The sequence below is a fragment of the Saccopteryx bilineata genome, chromosome 4, assembly GCF_036850765.1.
Source record: "Saccopteryx bilineata isolate mSacBil1 chromosome 4, mSacBil1_pri_phased_curated, whole genome shotgun sequence".
NCBI lineage: Eukaryota > Metazoa > Chordata > Mammalia > Chiroptera > Emballonuridae > Saccopteryx > Saccopteryx bilineata.
The window spans coordinates 283,154,784-283,170,848 of NC_089493.1; the positions used below are offsets into that span (position 1 = coordinate 283,154,784).

Consider the following 16,065-nt stretch of genomic DNA (forward strand, 5'->3'; position numbering starts at 1 on the left):
GCGGTGCGTGGCGGGGGTGCAGGGGTGCGTGGCGGGGGTGCGGGGAGGGGGGGTGAGGACCTTCTGTGAAGACAGACAATCCACATGAAGAATGCACACACATGAATTAACGCGCATTTCACCTCTCTTCTCTTTCCGGGTTAAAGCTCTTAAGCAAGTCACCTGGTGATAAGTTACTCTGCCTCTTGATCGGCTCTGGGAGACGGAGTACCTAGGAAAGCCGGGGAGGAGAGCAAAGCCTTTGCCCCATGGTCAAGCTCCTGAAGCACAGGCATGAATGTTAAGCAGCAGTCAGATCAATACAAGCAAATATAGCTCAACTACACCATTTATTCAGCCATGAGAGATGTCAATAGCCAGATTAGGGTGATCCATCTTTTTGATTTCCTACTGTCTTCTCACCGACTACACGAGGGCTTTTTTTCCTGTATTAAAAGTGTTTGCTTTCTCAACCATAAAAATTCCAATTATTACTCTGAGTGCTCTGGAGTTAAGTTGCTGGCTAGCAGTGGCCTTAAATTACCTGGATCAGTCCGGGGAAGTAGGGGGTGGCCGGAACGATCATAGGCACTCCATAGGGATGCAGGAGGACTCCTTGAGAAGGCAACATGCTTTATGTGAAGGTATTATTCCCTCGGAGGGCTCAACACATCAATGGAGAGCTAGGGGGGAAAAATCTATAAACCCAACTTCTTCCGAACTACAAAGCTGAGAGCCAAATCGCTTCTGTCAGGAGCCAAGCGCTCATCACCGCGGAGAGGGGAAAGAAAGAAAATCCGAATCAGCAACTCTCTTGATGTGAAAGTTTTCTTCCCAGACGACCAAGAGAAACAGCAGCTGCAGGGTTGGAGCTACCAAAATGGAAGGTGCTATTTTGGGAATGGCTTGCCGAACATGACTAACCAAATACTCTTCGTTAATTTAGTTCACGGAGAGACAGAGGGAGAGAGAGAGAGAGAGAGACGGGGAGACTGGGAGAAACAGTCGTCAGGCTTTGAGATTTGGGCAACTGCTAATGGATTTAGGCAAAAAGACAAGGGATGCAGATTTTTAGAGAGGAAAAAAATAAAAACCTAAGAAATGTAAATTGATATGATTATCAGTTGCCACTTAAGACATGAGTAGGTTAATGTGTCCTGGCGTTGGTACTGATCAAACAGAAACTAAGAAGATAGTCTAGTTTATTATTCTCTCTCGGTGTTAATTTTAAAGAGGCAATTTGTGTAAATAATATAATACTACTAGCTAATATTTGCAGTATGTGCTATGCACAGAGAACAAGCTTAATTATTTACATGTGTTATGTAATTTAATTCTCACAATGCCCCGAAGTGGGTACTATTCTCAGTTCCAGGTAACAGAAGGGAAACGGGCTGACGGTAGTTGAACGGTTTGCTCACGGTCATACGCTTGGGAGAGGCAGGGAATTTCTAAGCAGGCCACATTCATCCCAGTATTTCATTCTGTAATAGAGCATCATATGTTTTGTGTGTATGTGCGGGTCTGTGTACTTTTAAAGACACGTTCTTTGTGTTTGAGCTTTTGATTGTTATATAGTAATGCACACTATTTTAGTAAAAGATGTCTCTCTGTCCTCAGAATTTAAAGGTATAGCAGATGTGTACCAAAACTATGGATGCATGATACATTTGAGCCAGTCTTTGAAACCTTTCCAGTGTGTGATCGTGTTTAGGATATCTGACGTGGTAATAGATAAATTCCTACGGAACGGCATGAGTTGAAATTGTTCTGACTTGAGAATCCCACATACTAGCTGTGTGATCTTCAACAGGTTACTTAGTATCTCTGAACTTCAACTTCTTCATTTGGAAAACTGAGATAGTAGACCCTACCTCAAAGGGTTGTGTGACATAAAAATCCTTGGCATCTCTGGGCATATACAATGCAAAAGGTTATTAGCCACTCTTCTCATGTGCTTCCTAGTCCCCTGATTGCTGGTCTAGTCACATCTGTGGCTTCAAAATGAAGGCACAGCCAACATTCAAGTTGTCCCTCTTCTAATCTCCATACCAGGAAAGCATGCGGGTGTGTTTTAAGAACAAGGATGTGAAACTGACAAAGCAAGTCCACTTGACTTAAGCCCAAGACCCAGGAATCCCTGAAAATCACCTTCAAACCAAACATCTGCCTGCCATATTCCACCCTTAACTCTAAACAGGATACAGGATATAGATTTTTTTTTTTTTCCAAACGGGAAGAGCTTCAGACACCGCAGAACATATTCAACTATTGGCTTTTTCTAAATCCAAATGTCAATTCCACCACTTTTAGATAGCCAAGGTGTTTTTACACTACACTAATTTTAGTTGCTTGATTTAGCTGCATAATTACATTTTTAGATAACGACAGTGGACAGCATTTGGCAGCGAGTTCAATTATTTAAAGCTGAATTCTGGCCATCTTGACACAGTCTCTCTGTAATTGATTCTCCCGTATCCGAGTGGCCACGCTGAACAATCCGGAAAGCTCCAGGAACAGCTGCAGGTTGACCCCTCTGACTTAACAGCCTGATACTGTTTCTAACTTTAGCTTTTGACTCTGACTTTCAACACTGCTCTTCTGAGATGTTACTAGTGGGGACATCAGCTTCCTAGGAGACAGCTTCCTAGGGGCGGACAGCTCTGTTACTTTACTAAGGCCTGGGTCAGATGGAATGATGTCTCTCTAATGTTATAAATTAGAAAGACCATTGGATTAGAATAGGAAACTTAATTCCATCAGAAATCCAAAAGTTTACACATTCGGACTCTTAGTTTCCTGAACAAAGACTAGAGACAACAGTATCCACTTATATTCTTCTCCAAGAATGGGTCAATGAGCAAGGTTGTGTGAGTGTTTTGGAAACCGTAGAGTTACACAAATAAAAAGGATCACTATATTGCTATGTATATATATTGTTTTTCTTAAAGAACATGAGGATCTTAGACAGAGAGAAATGAGAAGCATATTATATCAATATATGGGACTTGTAGCTATATAGTTAGAGAGAAATGAGAACTACATATGGGACATACACACACACACACATATATATAGTGTGTGTATGTATTTTTTGCAGAGAATATTTTCTTTTTAAAAACTACATAATATGGAAAACTTTTGCTGCTTCTGTGTAATGAGCATCCTTTTTTCTCTCTCTGAAAATAAAGGTTAATTTTTTTAAAAAATTTTATTCGTTTTAGAGAGGAGAGGGAGAGAGAGAGAGAGAGAGGCGAGACAGAGAGAGAGAAGGGGGGGAGGAGCTGGAAGCATCAACTCCCATATGTGCCTTGACCAGGCAAGCCCAGGGTTTCGAACCGGCGACCTCAGCTTTTCCAGGTCGACGCTTTATCCACTGTGCCACCACAGGTCAGGCAAGGTTAATTTTTTTGTGAGCCTTTTTATCCTGATGACCAAGAAGCTCAAAGCCAGATAAAAGGTTCCATTGTGTCCAGTTTCGCCTTTACTGACTGCATGTTTGTGTTCTCATCTTCCTGTTCTCACCACCTCCGGTCCTACCTACTGCTACTTACATTTCCTCTGATTCTGCCTTTATCTGTAGCTTTTCTTTGGGGATTCATTTCCTCCACTAAAAGGCGGGTACCATATTCTCCGCATTCCTGCTCCCAGTGGCTGGTGCACACGGCTCACGGCAAAGGGTTGGCCACCCGACATCTAGCGTGCAGTATTACGTTCCTGGCATATTGCAGGAACTTTTTTTTTTTTTAAGTAGAACAAAAAAGTTAGATAAAGAAGAGAGAAGACGTTCAGGTAATGGCTAGGAAACATAGGGAGGCCTCAGAAAAGGAGTGATTTCCATCTAAGGCCCATGAATTATCATCGTCATGGTCATCACAAACAAAAATGGCAAAACTTCTTCTGTAAACGGGAGACGGGCGGATGATAAATCCTGGTGTGGACTTTATTCTCTCTGCCGCCCCTGCCCCAAACTCCATCCCTGTCACGGGAAAGTGGCCACAGACAACACATAAACCAACGCTTAAGCCTGAATTTCCTATCATGGTTGATCCGCCATGAAATATTCTTCTCTCGATTTTTGTCAAGCATTTAAAAGTACAGAAACCATTGTTAACTTGAGGGGTCATACACGCACAGGCAGCAGTCCGGGACCGGCTGCCAGGCCACGGCTTGCTGACCCCTCGTTTGGAGCATTGCATTTGATCCCAACCACTGGAAGTCAGACGTCAACACAATAGCAATATATATAAGCTTTTACTTCTCTTCTATTTCCTCACTTGCTCCTTGTCCTTCCTGTCACTTTCTTGCAGCCAGTCCTGTCGATCTTCCCCGTGTTGGGGATTTTCATCAAGAGATTTATTTTTTTCTTAACCAGCCTTTGATCGTTCAATCTCAACCTTGTCCCCTCCCGCCCCCTCCCTGCCCCAAATCCCCCCCACCGTTCTCCAGGCTCCACGATGGCCCTGACCTCTTCCTTCCTTACTGCGCTTTCCCTACCCTAGGTTAGGACCGCTCCTCTCTCACTGTCAGATCTGCATCCTCTTCCCTGGGCCCTAAGAGCCGCCATGTGGTCAACTGTGTCTACCACCAGCCCTGATGAGCGGTGGCCAACCACAGTTTAAATGTCCATGGAAGAGAAGGAAAGGGGGGCAGAAACACAAGAGTTGGCCAAAGGTGGGGGAGGGGAGCTTTCAGAGAAGACCAATTCCTGCCCATGGGTTCTGTTGGCCAGTTCACCAACTGCAGTGTCCTGGACGGAACTTAAGTCCATAGAGGAGAAGAGTGATGATGATAATGATGATGAGTCTGTATTGTGAAAAAAAAAAAAAAAAAGCTAGCATTTTTATTATTTATTTATTTATTTATTTATTTTTTACAGAGACAGAGAGAGAGAGAGTCAGAGAGAGAGAGAGGGATAGATGGGGACAGACAGAAAGGAACGAAGAGAGATGAGAAGCATCAATCATCAGTTTTTTGTTGTGACACCTTAGTTGTTCATTGATTGCTTTCTCATATGTGCCTTGGCCGGGGGCCTTCAGCAGACTGAGCAACCCCTTGCTCGAGCCAGCGACCTTGGGTCCAAGCTGGTGAGCTTTGCTCAAGCCAGATGAGCCTGCTCTCAAGCTGGCAATCTCGGGGTCTCGAACCTGGGTCTTCCGCGTCCCAGTCCGACACTCTATCCACTGTGCCACCGCCTGGTCAGGCAGGAGCTAGCATTTTTAAAAGGCAGCATCTTGTATACAATGTAGACCTATTTTATCTCTTGAAAGACTGGAAGATTAGAAACTTGGGGCCACATTTCCCTGCGTCAATGATCGCTGGAGTCTGGGAAGAATCTGCCTTGTCCACAGATGAGAAAAATCGGGCTCTGTGACACTGTCTCTGCCATTTTTCCTGGGGGAAAAAAGGTCCTGGAAATCTTCCTGAAAGATGTCATATGTCATCTGCCACTTGACCATTAAAACAAAACAAAATAAAGAACAAACTAACCAAAAGTACAAGACAGTGCTTCTCTGACAATATTAATCGGATATTGACAGTGGCTACCTTATGATACAGGTGCATGCAGATTATTTAATGACTCATACCACCTGTTTCCAGGCCAAGGTGGGTGACAATCTTCTACATTATTCAAGATCCTTTACAGTATTCCTCAGCTTTATTTTCCAGATTCATCCTCCAATAAACACTGTCCTTCCTTCTACAAATCACTCTTTCTGCACACCACACCAGGAAATTGCTTTTGTCAAATATTTTTCTGAATCCAAGTCAATCTACAAACTTGCCTGCTGTGTGAAACCACCCTTTCTCTTTCCTTCCTTCCTTCCTTCCTTCCTTCCTTCCTTCCTTCCTTCCTTCCTCCTTCCTTCCTTCCTTCCTTCCTTCCTTCCTTCCTTCCTTCCTTCCTTTCTCCTTCCTCCCTCCCTTCCTTCCTTCCTTCCTTCCTTCCTTCCTTCCTTCCTTCCTTCCTTCCTTCCTTCCTTCCTCCTTCCTCCCCTCCCTCCTTCTCTCCCTCCCTCCTTCCTATTTCCTTCCTTTCTTCCTCCCCCCCCCCACACCCTTTCCTCCTTCCTGCCTTATATCCTTCTTATTCAAACTTGCTGGATTAAATCAGAAGCCACATTTTCAGCAAGGCCTTCCTTCCCCAGCAGCCCGGGGCAGACCTAACTGCGCGGTTACCTGTGTTCTGGAGTCCTTGGCATTGTGTAATAGCGGGATGGTGCCTACTGGAAGGTGGAGTGTCACAAATAAAGACAGGTGCCACTCACTGTTGTCCACCCAATGGCTAAGACGCTGACAAGACGAATGAAGTTTCCCAAGACGGGTCCCGCGAGAGTGGCCGACTGAACGACTGCTGTGGAAGAGTGTGGCTGAAGCTAAGAGGCTGTAAGCCCCCCCCCCCCCATAATGAAGACTTTTGTTTCTAGTGCCGCAGGAGCACGTGGTACAGCAGACGCAGCGTGAATGTCCTGGTCGGGGAGGCTGGGTTGGGATCTCGGCTCCTGCCGCCCTTTCCCGCGGTTGGTCTGGGGTGAGATGCTCTGCCCAGAGCCCCAGGCTTCTCAGGGAGAAAGCGGGACAGCCCTGCACCTTCCCCCAGGGCTGCCGCCGCAGAGAAATGACAGGACAGGACGTGCAGGGCTGCTCCCGGAATGGGAACTCAACGTGCTAGTGTATTTTTATTTCTTTTCCTTCAGCATGCCTTTAATGTAGACATCGTAAAATCCTTTTCTGATCATCCCTGTCCTCATGCCCGGTCTGTCCCCTGAATGCCCACTGATACCCAGCATCGACGTCTCTGTTGGACTGTCCATCTTTCTGCCCCCTTTACCCGACTGCTTGCTGGACTGCCCCGTCCTTCCACCAGCAGCCGCCCGCCGGGTCCTCAGAGCGGCCTGCCCGCCTGCCCAGCACTCAGGCCCCGCTCACCGGAGGCCCCCGGAGGCCCGGTGGTGACTCACACAGGACGGGGGAAGACATGGTGGCGGGTACTCACAGCCAGAACACTCCCATGTCGCCTCCTCCACCTCCTCCTTGAACATCTGGCTTTCCTGTCTTTCCCTCAGGCCTGGGCCTACAACAGATGCTCAGTAAGCACTTGGCAATCACCTGTGGTATCTATGAGATGAAATGGAGGTTCAGAGAGGTTAAGTGACATGTCCAAAGTTAAACAGGAAAGTGTGTGCTCTGTCCAGTTACAAGAGCCCATTTTCCCTTCTACCTGCCCCTAATATCTGCCAGATCGTTATGAGTGACCACTCCAGGGCAACGACTCGAACCGAAATCAGTAAACTCCACTCGTCACCAGACATGCGTTCCAACCTAACCCAACGCAGGAGAGAACACAGGCTGGGAGGCTCTTACCCAGCATGCACCTCCAAGAGAAATTCCCCGGGAAGTGACATAATGCTGACGGTCCTGATGCCCAGGACTGACGGGTGAGTAGTGCCCAGGAGCGGGGAGACTGGAAGCATCCGGCAGATTACTAGGGAGGTAAGATCTTCTAGGGTGAAAGCTGCCATAGATTGCGCGCATAATGTACCAAGCCACCGGCCAGCTGCTTCCCAAGTTAGAGCCACCTCTTGTGTCCTCAGTGGAGGAACGATCCAGCCAGAAATGTCACATCTCGGGAAGAGAAGCCAGGCCCCCAACCTCTCCTAGGGACTGGTTCAGTTAATATGTGCAAGTGAGTTGAAGTCTGAGAAGCTCTTACAGGAACATCAAGTACTTAGTAAGCTTTGGTTCGCACTGTGACATTACCTGCCACCCCTTGTCCCTCCTCACCAAAGGGCCACAGCATGGTAGTTCGGAGCTCACAACGAGCCACATTGCTCATATTAAAATCTCCGTCTCCCCCTGATCGCTAGCTGTGTGTTCTTGTGCAAATTACTTAACCCCTCTGTGCTGCATATTTACTATTTGTCTAATCACAATATTATTAGGAACCAGACCTCGTGGCCCAGGGATCTGAGTAAGAAAGCCATGCAGATGTGTCGCCGAGGGTCTGGCCCACAGCAGACTCTCATTAAGTGGCTGCCGGTGCTTGTCATCACAACAACCGCATCACTAGCAGCTGGTTTGGAGCAGTGAACCAGCTCCTATCAGACTTCTCCCAAACCTGCAGTATCAAGACTCATGCTCCCTTCAACAGCTAATTGGTTAAACAATATAACACTTACAGAGGTGACTTGCGAGGTGCCTTCTTGTGTAAGAGCTCACCTCCTTCTTCCAGGCTTCGACCCCAAAATTAAGACACTGGGGCTGATATGGGCGTGGCCTCCGTACATGAAAGACGCAGTTTTGAAACTAAAACATGAGAATTTCACATGCAAAGGGGCGGGGGGTTCATGGGGATGCTGGCGATAGTACCTTTGAATCAGGAGTAACCCCCCAAAATCTGGGACAGTGGGTCACCCTACGGAGTAGCATTTCCCCATGTCCAAAAATGCTTATGAAGATCCACAGAGAACATTCCGGTAGGTCCTGTCGGTGAGGAGGCTGCTGATCACCATTAGAAACTTGAACCCCCGGGGGTCGAGGCAGAACCCCGCTCCTCTAGGCTCATTAAGCGCTCCCTGACCTGATTCTCCTCCGAAAGCCAGACTGGCTGGCTGAACAAGCAAAGCTGAGAAGGCCAACCTCGCCCGTCATCTCTGCTGAGACCCAGCGTGCTTCAAGAAGCGACCCCTGACCTGTCTGAGGATGACTGGCAACAGCGTTTAAGAATTCGTTGACTTTGCCGGAGGCAAACAAGTCCTTGCTGGGGACTTCCGGAATGGAGGATGAGTGATCAACTGCTCCCCTACATGGTGTTGGGGTGCCCTCTCTGCTGTCTGCTGCCTTTAGAGCTGCCGGTCTCTGCAGGAACAGGGTACAAGAGACCAGGCCACTTAGCACAATCTCCAGGACTCGTACCTGGGCCTTTCTGCCCAAACTCCAGCCATACTCTACTCCCTGTGAACGGAACCAACTACCTGAGCTCTATGCACAGCCTTTTCCCCTTAGAGACTAAGTACCCAGACTGGCATCTCCCAAAGCATGGCGTGCACAACTGAAGTGGCATGAGATGCTTCATTGTAAAAAGAATCTCATGGCCAAAATAGTGGGAGAAATTCAGCTTGCTCCTTCTCCCTCTTGGGGATTCAAGACACCGATAAGCATAGTAAAGCCCCTGAGAAGTCCTGCAAGAAAAAGAAACAGAAACCTGTTTGCCCTTGTTTGATCCAGACACTCCCAGACTTATTTGATGGCCAATTGGCCATCCACCGATTCATTCATCCATCCATCCATTCATCCATTCATCCATCACCCATTCATTTTGCTACCGATTTGAAAATTTGGTTATCGAGAATTAATTATGTGTTAGTTCCGGTGCAAAGTTCTTTACACCTTCTCCATGTTCCTATTTTCTTACTTCTTCTTCCTCATCAGGATCCTCCTGAGCAGCAGCAGCAGCATCATCATCATCATCATCATCACCACGGTTGTTCCTTTGTGCCAGGCAATGCGCTAATTTCATTATCTGTGTTATCTTGGTGTATCCCCCCTACATCCCTCTGAACTAGATTCTGTCAAATTTGTTGCAGCACAGACAGGAACACTGAAAGGGGAGGCATATTGGTCAAGAAAAGACAGCCAGGAAATGGCTTAGCTATGTCTTCAATGAGAGCTGCAGGGCCCTGGTTGTTAACTCCTGTGAGAGGTTCTCCTTTGGTACGTGACCGTCATGAACCCATTCTGAGAAATGAGAGCCTGGACAGAATGCCAGCCGAGTGGCCACCCTACCTCCTTTACCCCAACCCCTCACTCAGTCTCAACCATTAGAGGCAAAGGAAAACAGAAAGTGAAGCCAGTGAAAACAGCTACACGAGATGTCGCAGCCTGGGGAAGGGCTGGCCTTCAGCCTCCCCATTGCATCTTCAGGAAGGAGGGAGCGCCCTCCAAGCAAAAAAAAGGTCCAAGGCACGTGGAAATGGGCTTGTTGCGTGGGCCCACCAGCAAAGGGTAACCATGGGGAAAGCAGAGAGCAGAGGGATGACCCAGGAAAAGAAGTGCTAAAGAGATTGCCCTGTGACCTTTCTGTGTGATTCTGACACGCCATCCCGACCTCCAGAGCTGTGTTGTCCTTGGTCACTTCTCATACCAAGGCCTTTTCTGGGGCTGAAGTGCCGATTCTTAACTCTTACACTCGATTCACGGACCACTCTGAGAATGGTGCTTTTGTCCCTGAAAACTGGACATAACTCACAAGATTTTCCATATCGTTGTAGGGCATTGACGCCCCACCCCTGAAATTCATCTGTGAACCTTTGGGGGGTCTCTATCAGATTTTGAAGTATGTAGTCCAGGCGTCCCCAAACTACAGCCCGTGGGCCGCATGCGGCCATTTATCCAGCTCTAGCCACACTTCCGGAAGGGGCACCTCTTTCATTGGTGGTCAGTGAGAGGAGCACTGTATGTGGCGGCCCTCCAACAGTCTGAAGGACAGTGAACTGGCCCCCGTGTAAAAAGTTTGGGGACCCCAGATCAATATCTGTGGTGTTTTCTAGAAAGGAAAGGCATGGATAGTCAGAAGTTCTTAGGTCAGGCTCCCATGAACAGTTCAGATGCTGGCTCCTGCGTGGAGTCATGACGGCATGTTTACCTGCACTGTGGCTTTGAGGATGGGTAGCTGCCCCTAACAGGACTCTTCCCAGAGCTGGACAGGGGTGAGGTTTTCAAGAAGGCGAGGAGGCCAGAGGAGCTCTGGAGGCACTAAGACCCCCCACGTTGTCAGACCGACTCAGGCTCTAAGAAGTCCGATCACACGTCCTTAGCCCTCTTGTCCAACAGCGAGCGATCACCCTAAGGTAGGGTCTGGCTTCTCTTTGCTGAAGCTTCTACCTCCTACTTCAGTCTGGAGACTAAAAACCATCAACCCAAGGAGTGGGTGTCCAGTACGGAAGGGCTGAGGAAGGATGGAGGTGAGAAACATATACTACGTGGGTTCTCAGAGGTTATACAATCTGGTCTTTCCGAGAGGACCGAGACAGGAGGGTCCCAGCGCCAGGTCGTGCTGAACTGCACAGCTGAGCATCTGAGAGGACGGGCCAAGGGACAGACCATTGCAAATGGTTTCACCACAATGTCATGACCAGGCAGCTGGTGGCAACAGAGAGCATCCGACAGGTGGGCTTTTCAGCTTCCCAGATTAGCAGTACCCTTCTGGGACACTCTGGGACATCAAAAGAGGAACCATCCTGCGTGACCTCATTTCCTTTCTGATTCTTACATGACAGTCTATTTTTAAATGTTTTTTTTTTTAAACAAACCATATATACCATTTACTATTGGCCAGACACCTTCTAACCTTCTAACCCCTTTATGTATTATCTCATTTAATCTTTATCACCACCCCATAAGGCAAGTCCTATTATTATCCCTGCGTTGCTGATATGGAACCAGAAGCACAGAGAGGTTAAGTAACTTTTCCAAGATCACACAGCTTGTGAGTGGTGAATCTGGCTCCAGAATCAGGTTCCTTATTATGCTACCTCTCCAAAAAGGACATGTTTTTTGTTTGTTTGTTTGTTTGGAAAATATAATTCTGCTGGTTTCCAATCTACTAATTAAGAAAACCAACTTATTTTAATTTTTATTATAATAGAAATGCATCCTATTTGCTAAGAACTCATATCATAGCCATACTAAGCTGAGGTATAAATTCTGGCTCTGATGATTTCTGGTTCTGTTGTCCTGGGCAATTTTCTTCACCTCTCTAACTCTCCATCCACTTTTACACCTGGAGGTAATAATGTTTTCCTCACGGGGTTGTTGTGGGGAGTGCTCAAGAATGTAGCAATGCACTTAAAATATTCCCGGCGCTTGAGTCCCCTGTTACGTGTGTGAGCTTTATCCAACGTGACTATGTCTTAGTGTGGCCATCTTCATTTACATGAATGTCAAGTGTTTAAGTTCCTACTCGTTTATCCCTGGTTGATCCGAGACACCCCAGTTTCATGAAGCAGTAGATCCTCATACTGCTTAAGCTGTTTGGAGTTGGGTTTCCGTCCCTTGCCACTAATTGATTCTGGACTAATTCAATAGTGATGGTAAGAACAGCAGATACAGATAGGCACACTCATAAAAGGAAGTCATCAAACATACCTTTCACTTGTTTTTGTTTTTTTTTCAACAAACACTTTTATAGAACTTTCTAGGTGTCCAACACCATTCTAAGCTCTTTAAGAACTAACTCATTTAATCTTTTCACAATTTTCTGGTACCGGTACTCATAAGAGCCCGTTCTACACACGAGGACGTATAACTCAGACAGTTTGCATAGTTCCTGGCTAGCTGAGTGCGCAGACCTTTAGCCAAAGCCATGCCTGCTTCATTCCAAACTGCACTTCCTTTCCTCGGCCTGCCATGCATTACCAAGGGTGTTGATGGATATTAGTCAAGTAAGGAATCCTGGAAACCTCCCCAGGATCTTGTACCAACACTCAGGTGCCTACGTTATAGCCATGTCTCTATGCTGAGGCCTCTTCTAGTGACTCCTAGGAAGAACATCCTCTCAGAGACAGCCCACTGACTCAGAGCCAACACAGACTGCACGACCTCTAACTGGCATTCAGACCCAGACACAGCAGCACCGTTCTGACATCAACCTGCCATGGTGTGCATCTTCTCCTTAAATGATGTTTGGCAGAGACAGCCCTTTGTCCCTCCACAAATGTTGATGAACTTTTTGGGCTGCTTTTCTGGTAGGGACTCATTTTGCCAAACACTCAACCTAACACAGATCTGAACTCACAGATCTGAACTCAACAAGTCGGCATTCCCTAAAATAGTCACTGTGTTCTTCTGCATCTCCCCCCCGACAATATTGAATAGAGCTCCGTGTGGAAATTCACAGATTCCGGGGTGGCTGTTTGTTTTAGGATTACCACCCAGACCTCACTCACTTCCTTGGAGACTGGTGATTGGCTTCAAAGATAAATGTCCCTTTTAGGACCAAAATAGAACAAAGGCACAAAAGGCAACTGAAGGATTTAAAATTAGGATAAAAAAAAGAAAAGAAAAGAAAACTTGGCACTAGGAGTGGCCTTCCTTAACAGCTTAAAACTCACCAGTGATGCCCAAGTTTCCATGTGGCTTATCCCCATATGTTCCCACACTCCCAGCGGGACCTCACGTTTGCAGGCACTATTTATCATTCTGGCTGGTGGAGTGCTCATCTGCCTACCTCGTCAAGTGGTCCTCGTTATCTTTATAATTACTGGGGGTCCTTTTCATGCTGTACTCTGCCAATACTCCGGCTTACCTCACCCTGTCAAACTCAGAACACATGGAGAGATGGGGTACATCTTCAGTGAAGGGTAGGGGGACAGCCTTCCTGCCCACCAGGAAAAGCAAAATCAAGAAGAAGCAGATCAGAAGCGACCAGAGACATTGTTCACAGGCTGCACTCTGTGCCACTGTATTTAACAAACACTCTCAATGTTCATTCTAGTGTTCACTAGAACAAAGGCTATACTGTTTTTCCACACATAGTAATTCATTCAGTCTTCATAAGGACTGATAACAAATATCATTCTCATTCACAGATAAGAAAACAGAAACAAAGATGGCAAGTGGCAGATTTAAACCAAATTTATATCTAGACACTACGTGTGAAGCTGCTCTACCACACTGCATTCTAACTGATGTCACCATCATCACCAAACATCACCACAACCACCACTACAGTATCATCACCATCACTGCCTCCTTCATGGTCACCATCACCATCACCACCACCTTCATCAGCACCATCACCACCAACACCAACACTACTGACACCACCAACATCTCCAACAGCACCATCAACACAACTACCACCATCATCAACGCCATCACCTCCACCACTTACACCATCACCATCACCACCACCCTCATCACCGCCATCACCACCAACACCAACACTACTGGCACCACCAACATCTCCAACAGCACCATCAACACAACTACCACCATCATCAACGCCATCACCTCCACCACTTACACCGTCACCATCACCACCTCCACCACAATCACCTCCACCATCACCCATCACCACCTCCGTCACCAACATCCCCACAACCAAGAATAAAAGTATTTATTGGGCTTTATTCCACGTGCTGGGGGCTGTGCTGTGTGCTATACAAACAATCTCATGCCAAACTCAACAACAATCCCAGTTCCTGATCCTGCTGTTACCTCTCTTTCACAACTGTGGAAAGTAGGCTTTGAACAGCTTTCAAAACATGCCCAGGTAGCTGATCAGAAGTCTGAAAGATGAGTGATGTTTTTAAGATTTAAAGCCAGTTTTACCCAACACTGATGAGGATGCATTTAACTCCTGGGCTCCTTTGACCAGAGGTGGGAGATGGAGGCCCCGCCCACTGGACATTTCATCAAGCTTGCTCCCCACTCCTCACCCACCGTGTTAGAAGTCAGTTGCTAAGATGTGAGAGGTCATCTCACCAAACTGGGCAACTCTGCGACCAAACAATGCACAAGACCCCCGACTGAGATCTCAGCTCTGACCAATCAACATCCAAGGGGCTTTGGCCTGAATGAAATAAGCTGAAACTGGCCTGTAATTCTCTCTGGTGAAGCCCCACCTGCTCCAGGTCACTGCCTCCTGAGACAGAACCCTCCTCCCGGAAGCCCTCACATGTTGCCCTCAAGAATGTTACATTTGTTCCCTTCAGCTGCACCTGTTTTGGGAGGTGCAGAAGTGTCACAAGGAGACTTTCACAACTGTCTATCTCCCTGTGGACTCTTAGTCCAGGCGACCATCACCTCGCACCTGAGTTATTGCAGTGGGCTTCCACCTAAGCCTCCGCTTTCAATCTTGTCCCCCTCTAATCTGTTCTCCACGAAACAGCTGGACTGCTCTTTTTAAAGGTGAAGTTCAATCATGTCTCTACTTCTTCTCTCTCTTTTTATTCCTCCTGGCAGTAAATCTAACTCTATATCAGTGTTTCCAAAAACTGTGGATTCTGGCGCCTCTCTGCTTCTGTCCCCTCTCACTCTGCTCCAGGCTCCCTGGTCTTTTCCCAGTCCCCTGAAGTCCCCCAGGCCCAGGACTGCCACCCTGTATACTCTCGGGTCAGTACAAAGGGTCTTCTCCACCCTGATCGCCACCTCTCTGCCTACCTTTGACTTCATCTCAGCTTCTAGGCCACATTCAGAGAGAACTTCCTTTTTTCTTAACCCAACTCCTACCATTTCCTGTGGGCCCCCTTCTTCTCCTTCAGGGCGTTTACTACAACTACAGAACAGATTTCCACTGTGATCTCTGGCTTATTACCTCTCGTCCCCACTAACTTGTAAGCTCCATGAATCCTCAGTGACTCACTCAATTTTTGAGGCAGAGCAGAGGCTAAATAAATATTTGTTGAGTGAATAAGAGAGTGAATTAATTATTAACCAATTACTTACATGAGAGGAGGAGGTCTGATTCAATCACTAGGCATGTCACCTGCTTTGCCATAGATGACTTGATAAGTCTTTCATAAATAGATCATGAAGTATTAGGGGCATTCTAAAACATGGTTAAAAACACAGCATTTCTCTTCCCTGGTAGGATCAGATACACTGTTAAAATCGTATGTGTAAGCCAATAGTTGTCTTATGTAATATAGTAATTGCTGGCTTGAATTAAAGACATCATTATTTTGGAAAGTGGAGAGTCACTCTTTTTCTGATCTAAAAGTAAAGAATCCATCCCTCATATTAACACATCATCTTCTTGGCATGCTACATGATTAAAGAGGAAATGTGATTTTGTTTTGTGGGAAATTGGTATTTTTCACCAAGTCAAAGAAGCACGATCAGAATAAAGGGATGTTTATTTGGGTGAATCACCAGCTTTGCACAAATCCCAAGCGCTAATTGCATAATGGGTCTTTACAAAATGCCATAATGCCGGTTCGGCTGCTTTCTCTGTTTTCGGTTTGAAAAATAGATTGTTTAATAACCCATCAAAGCTATATGTAAACCAAGTAAACAATGGAACAGATGTTGACTGCTGTCTTGTGCCTCGCAGACATAATTAAAGACAATGAGACACTCACG

General features: G+C 46.6%; 1 protein-coding gene across 15 annotated transcripts in view; it reads right to left on the minus strand.

The window, feature by feature from the left end:
- RBFOX1 (RNA binding fox-1 homolog 1) overlaps positions 1 to 16,065 on the minus strand; it is a 1,121,108-nt gene that overhangs the window by 363,507 nt on the left and 741,536 nt on the right. For 5 of the 15 annotated variants that reach the window (XM_066274937.1, XM_066274938.1, XM_066274940.1 and 2 more), the window contains exon 1: positions 524 to 826. The exons of the other annotated variants lie outside the window; for them this stretch is intronic. In XM_066274937.1, the coding sequence (XP_066131034.1) occupies positions 524 to 610 (87 nt within the window). In that variant the 5' untranslated portion in view covers positions 611 to 826. Of the gene's footprint in view, positions 1 to 523; positions 827 to 16,065 lie in introns of those variants that run through there. 15 annotated transcript variants of the gene reach the window in all.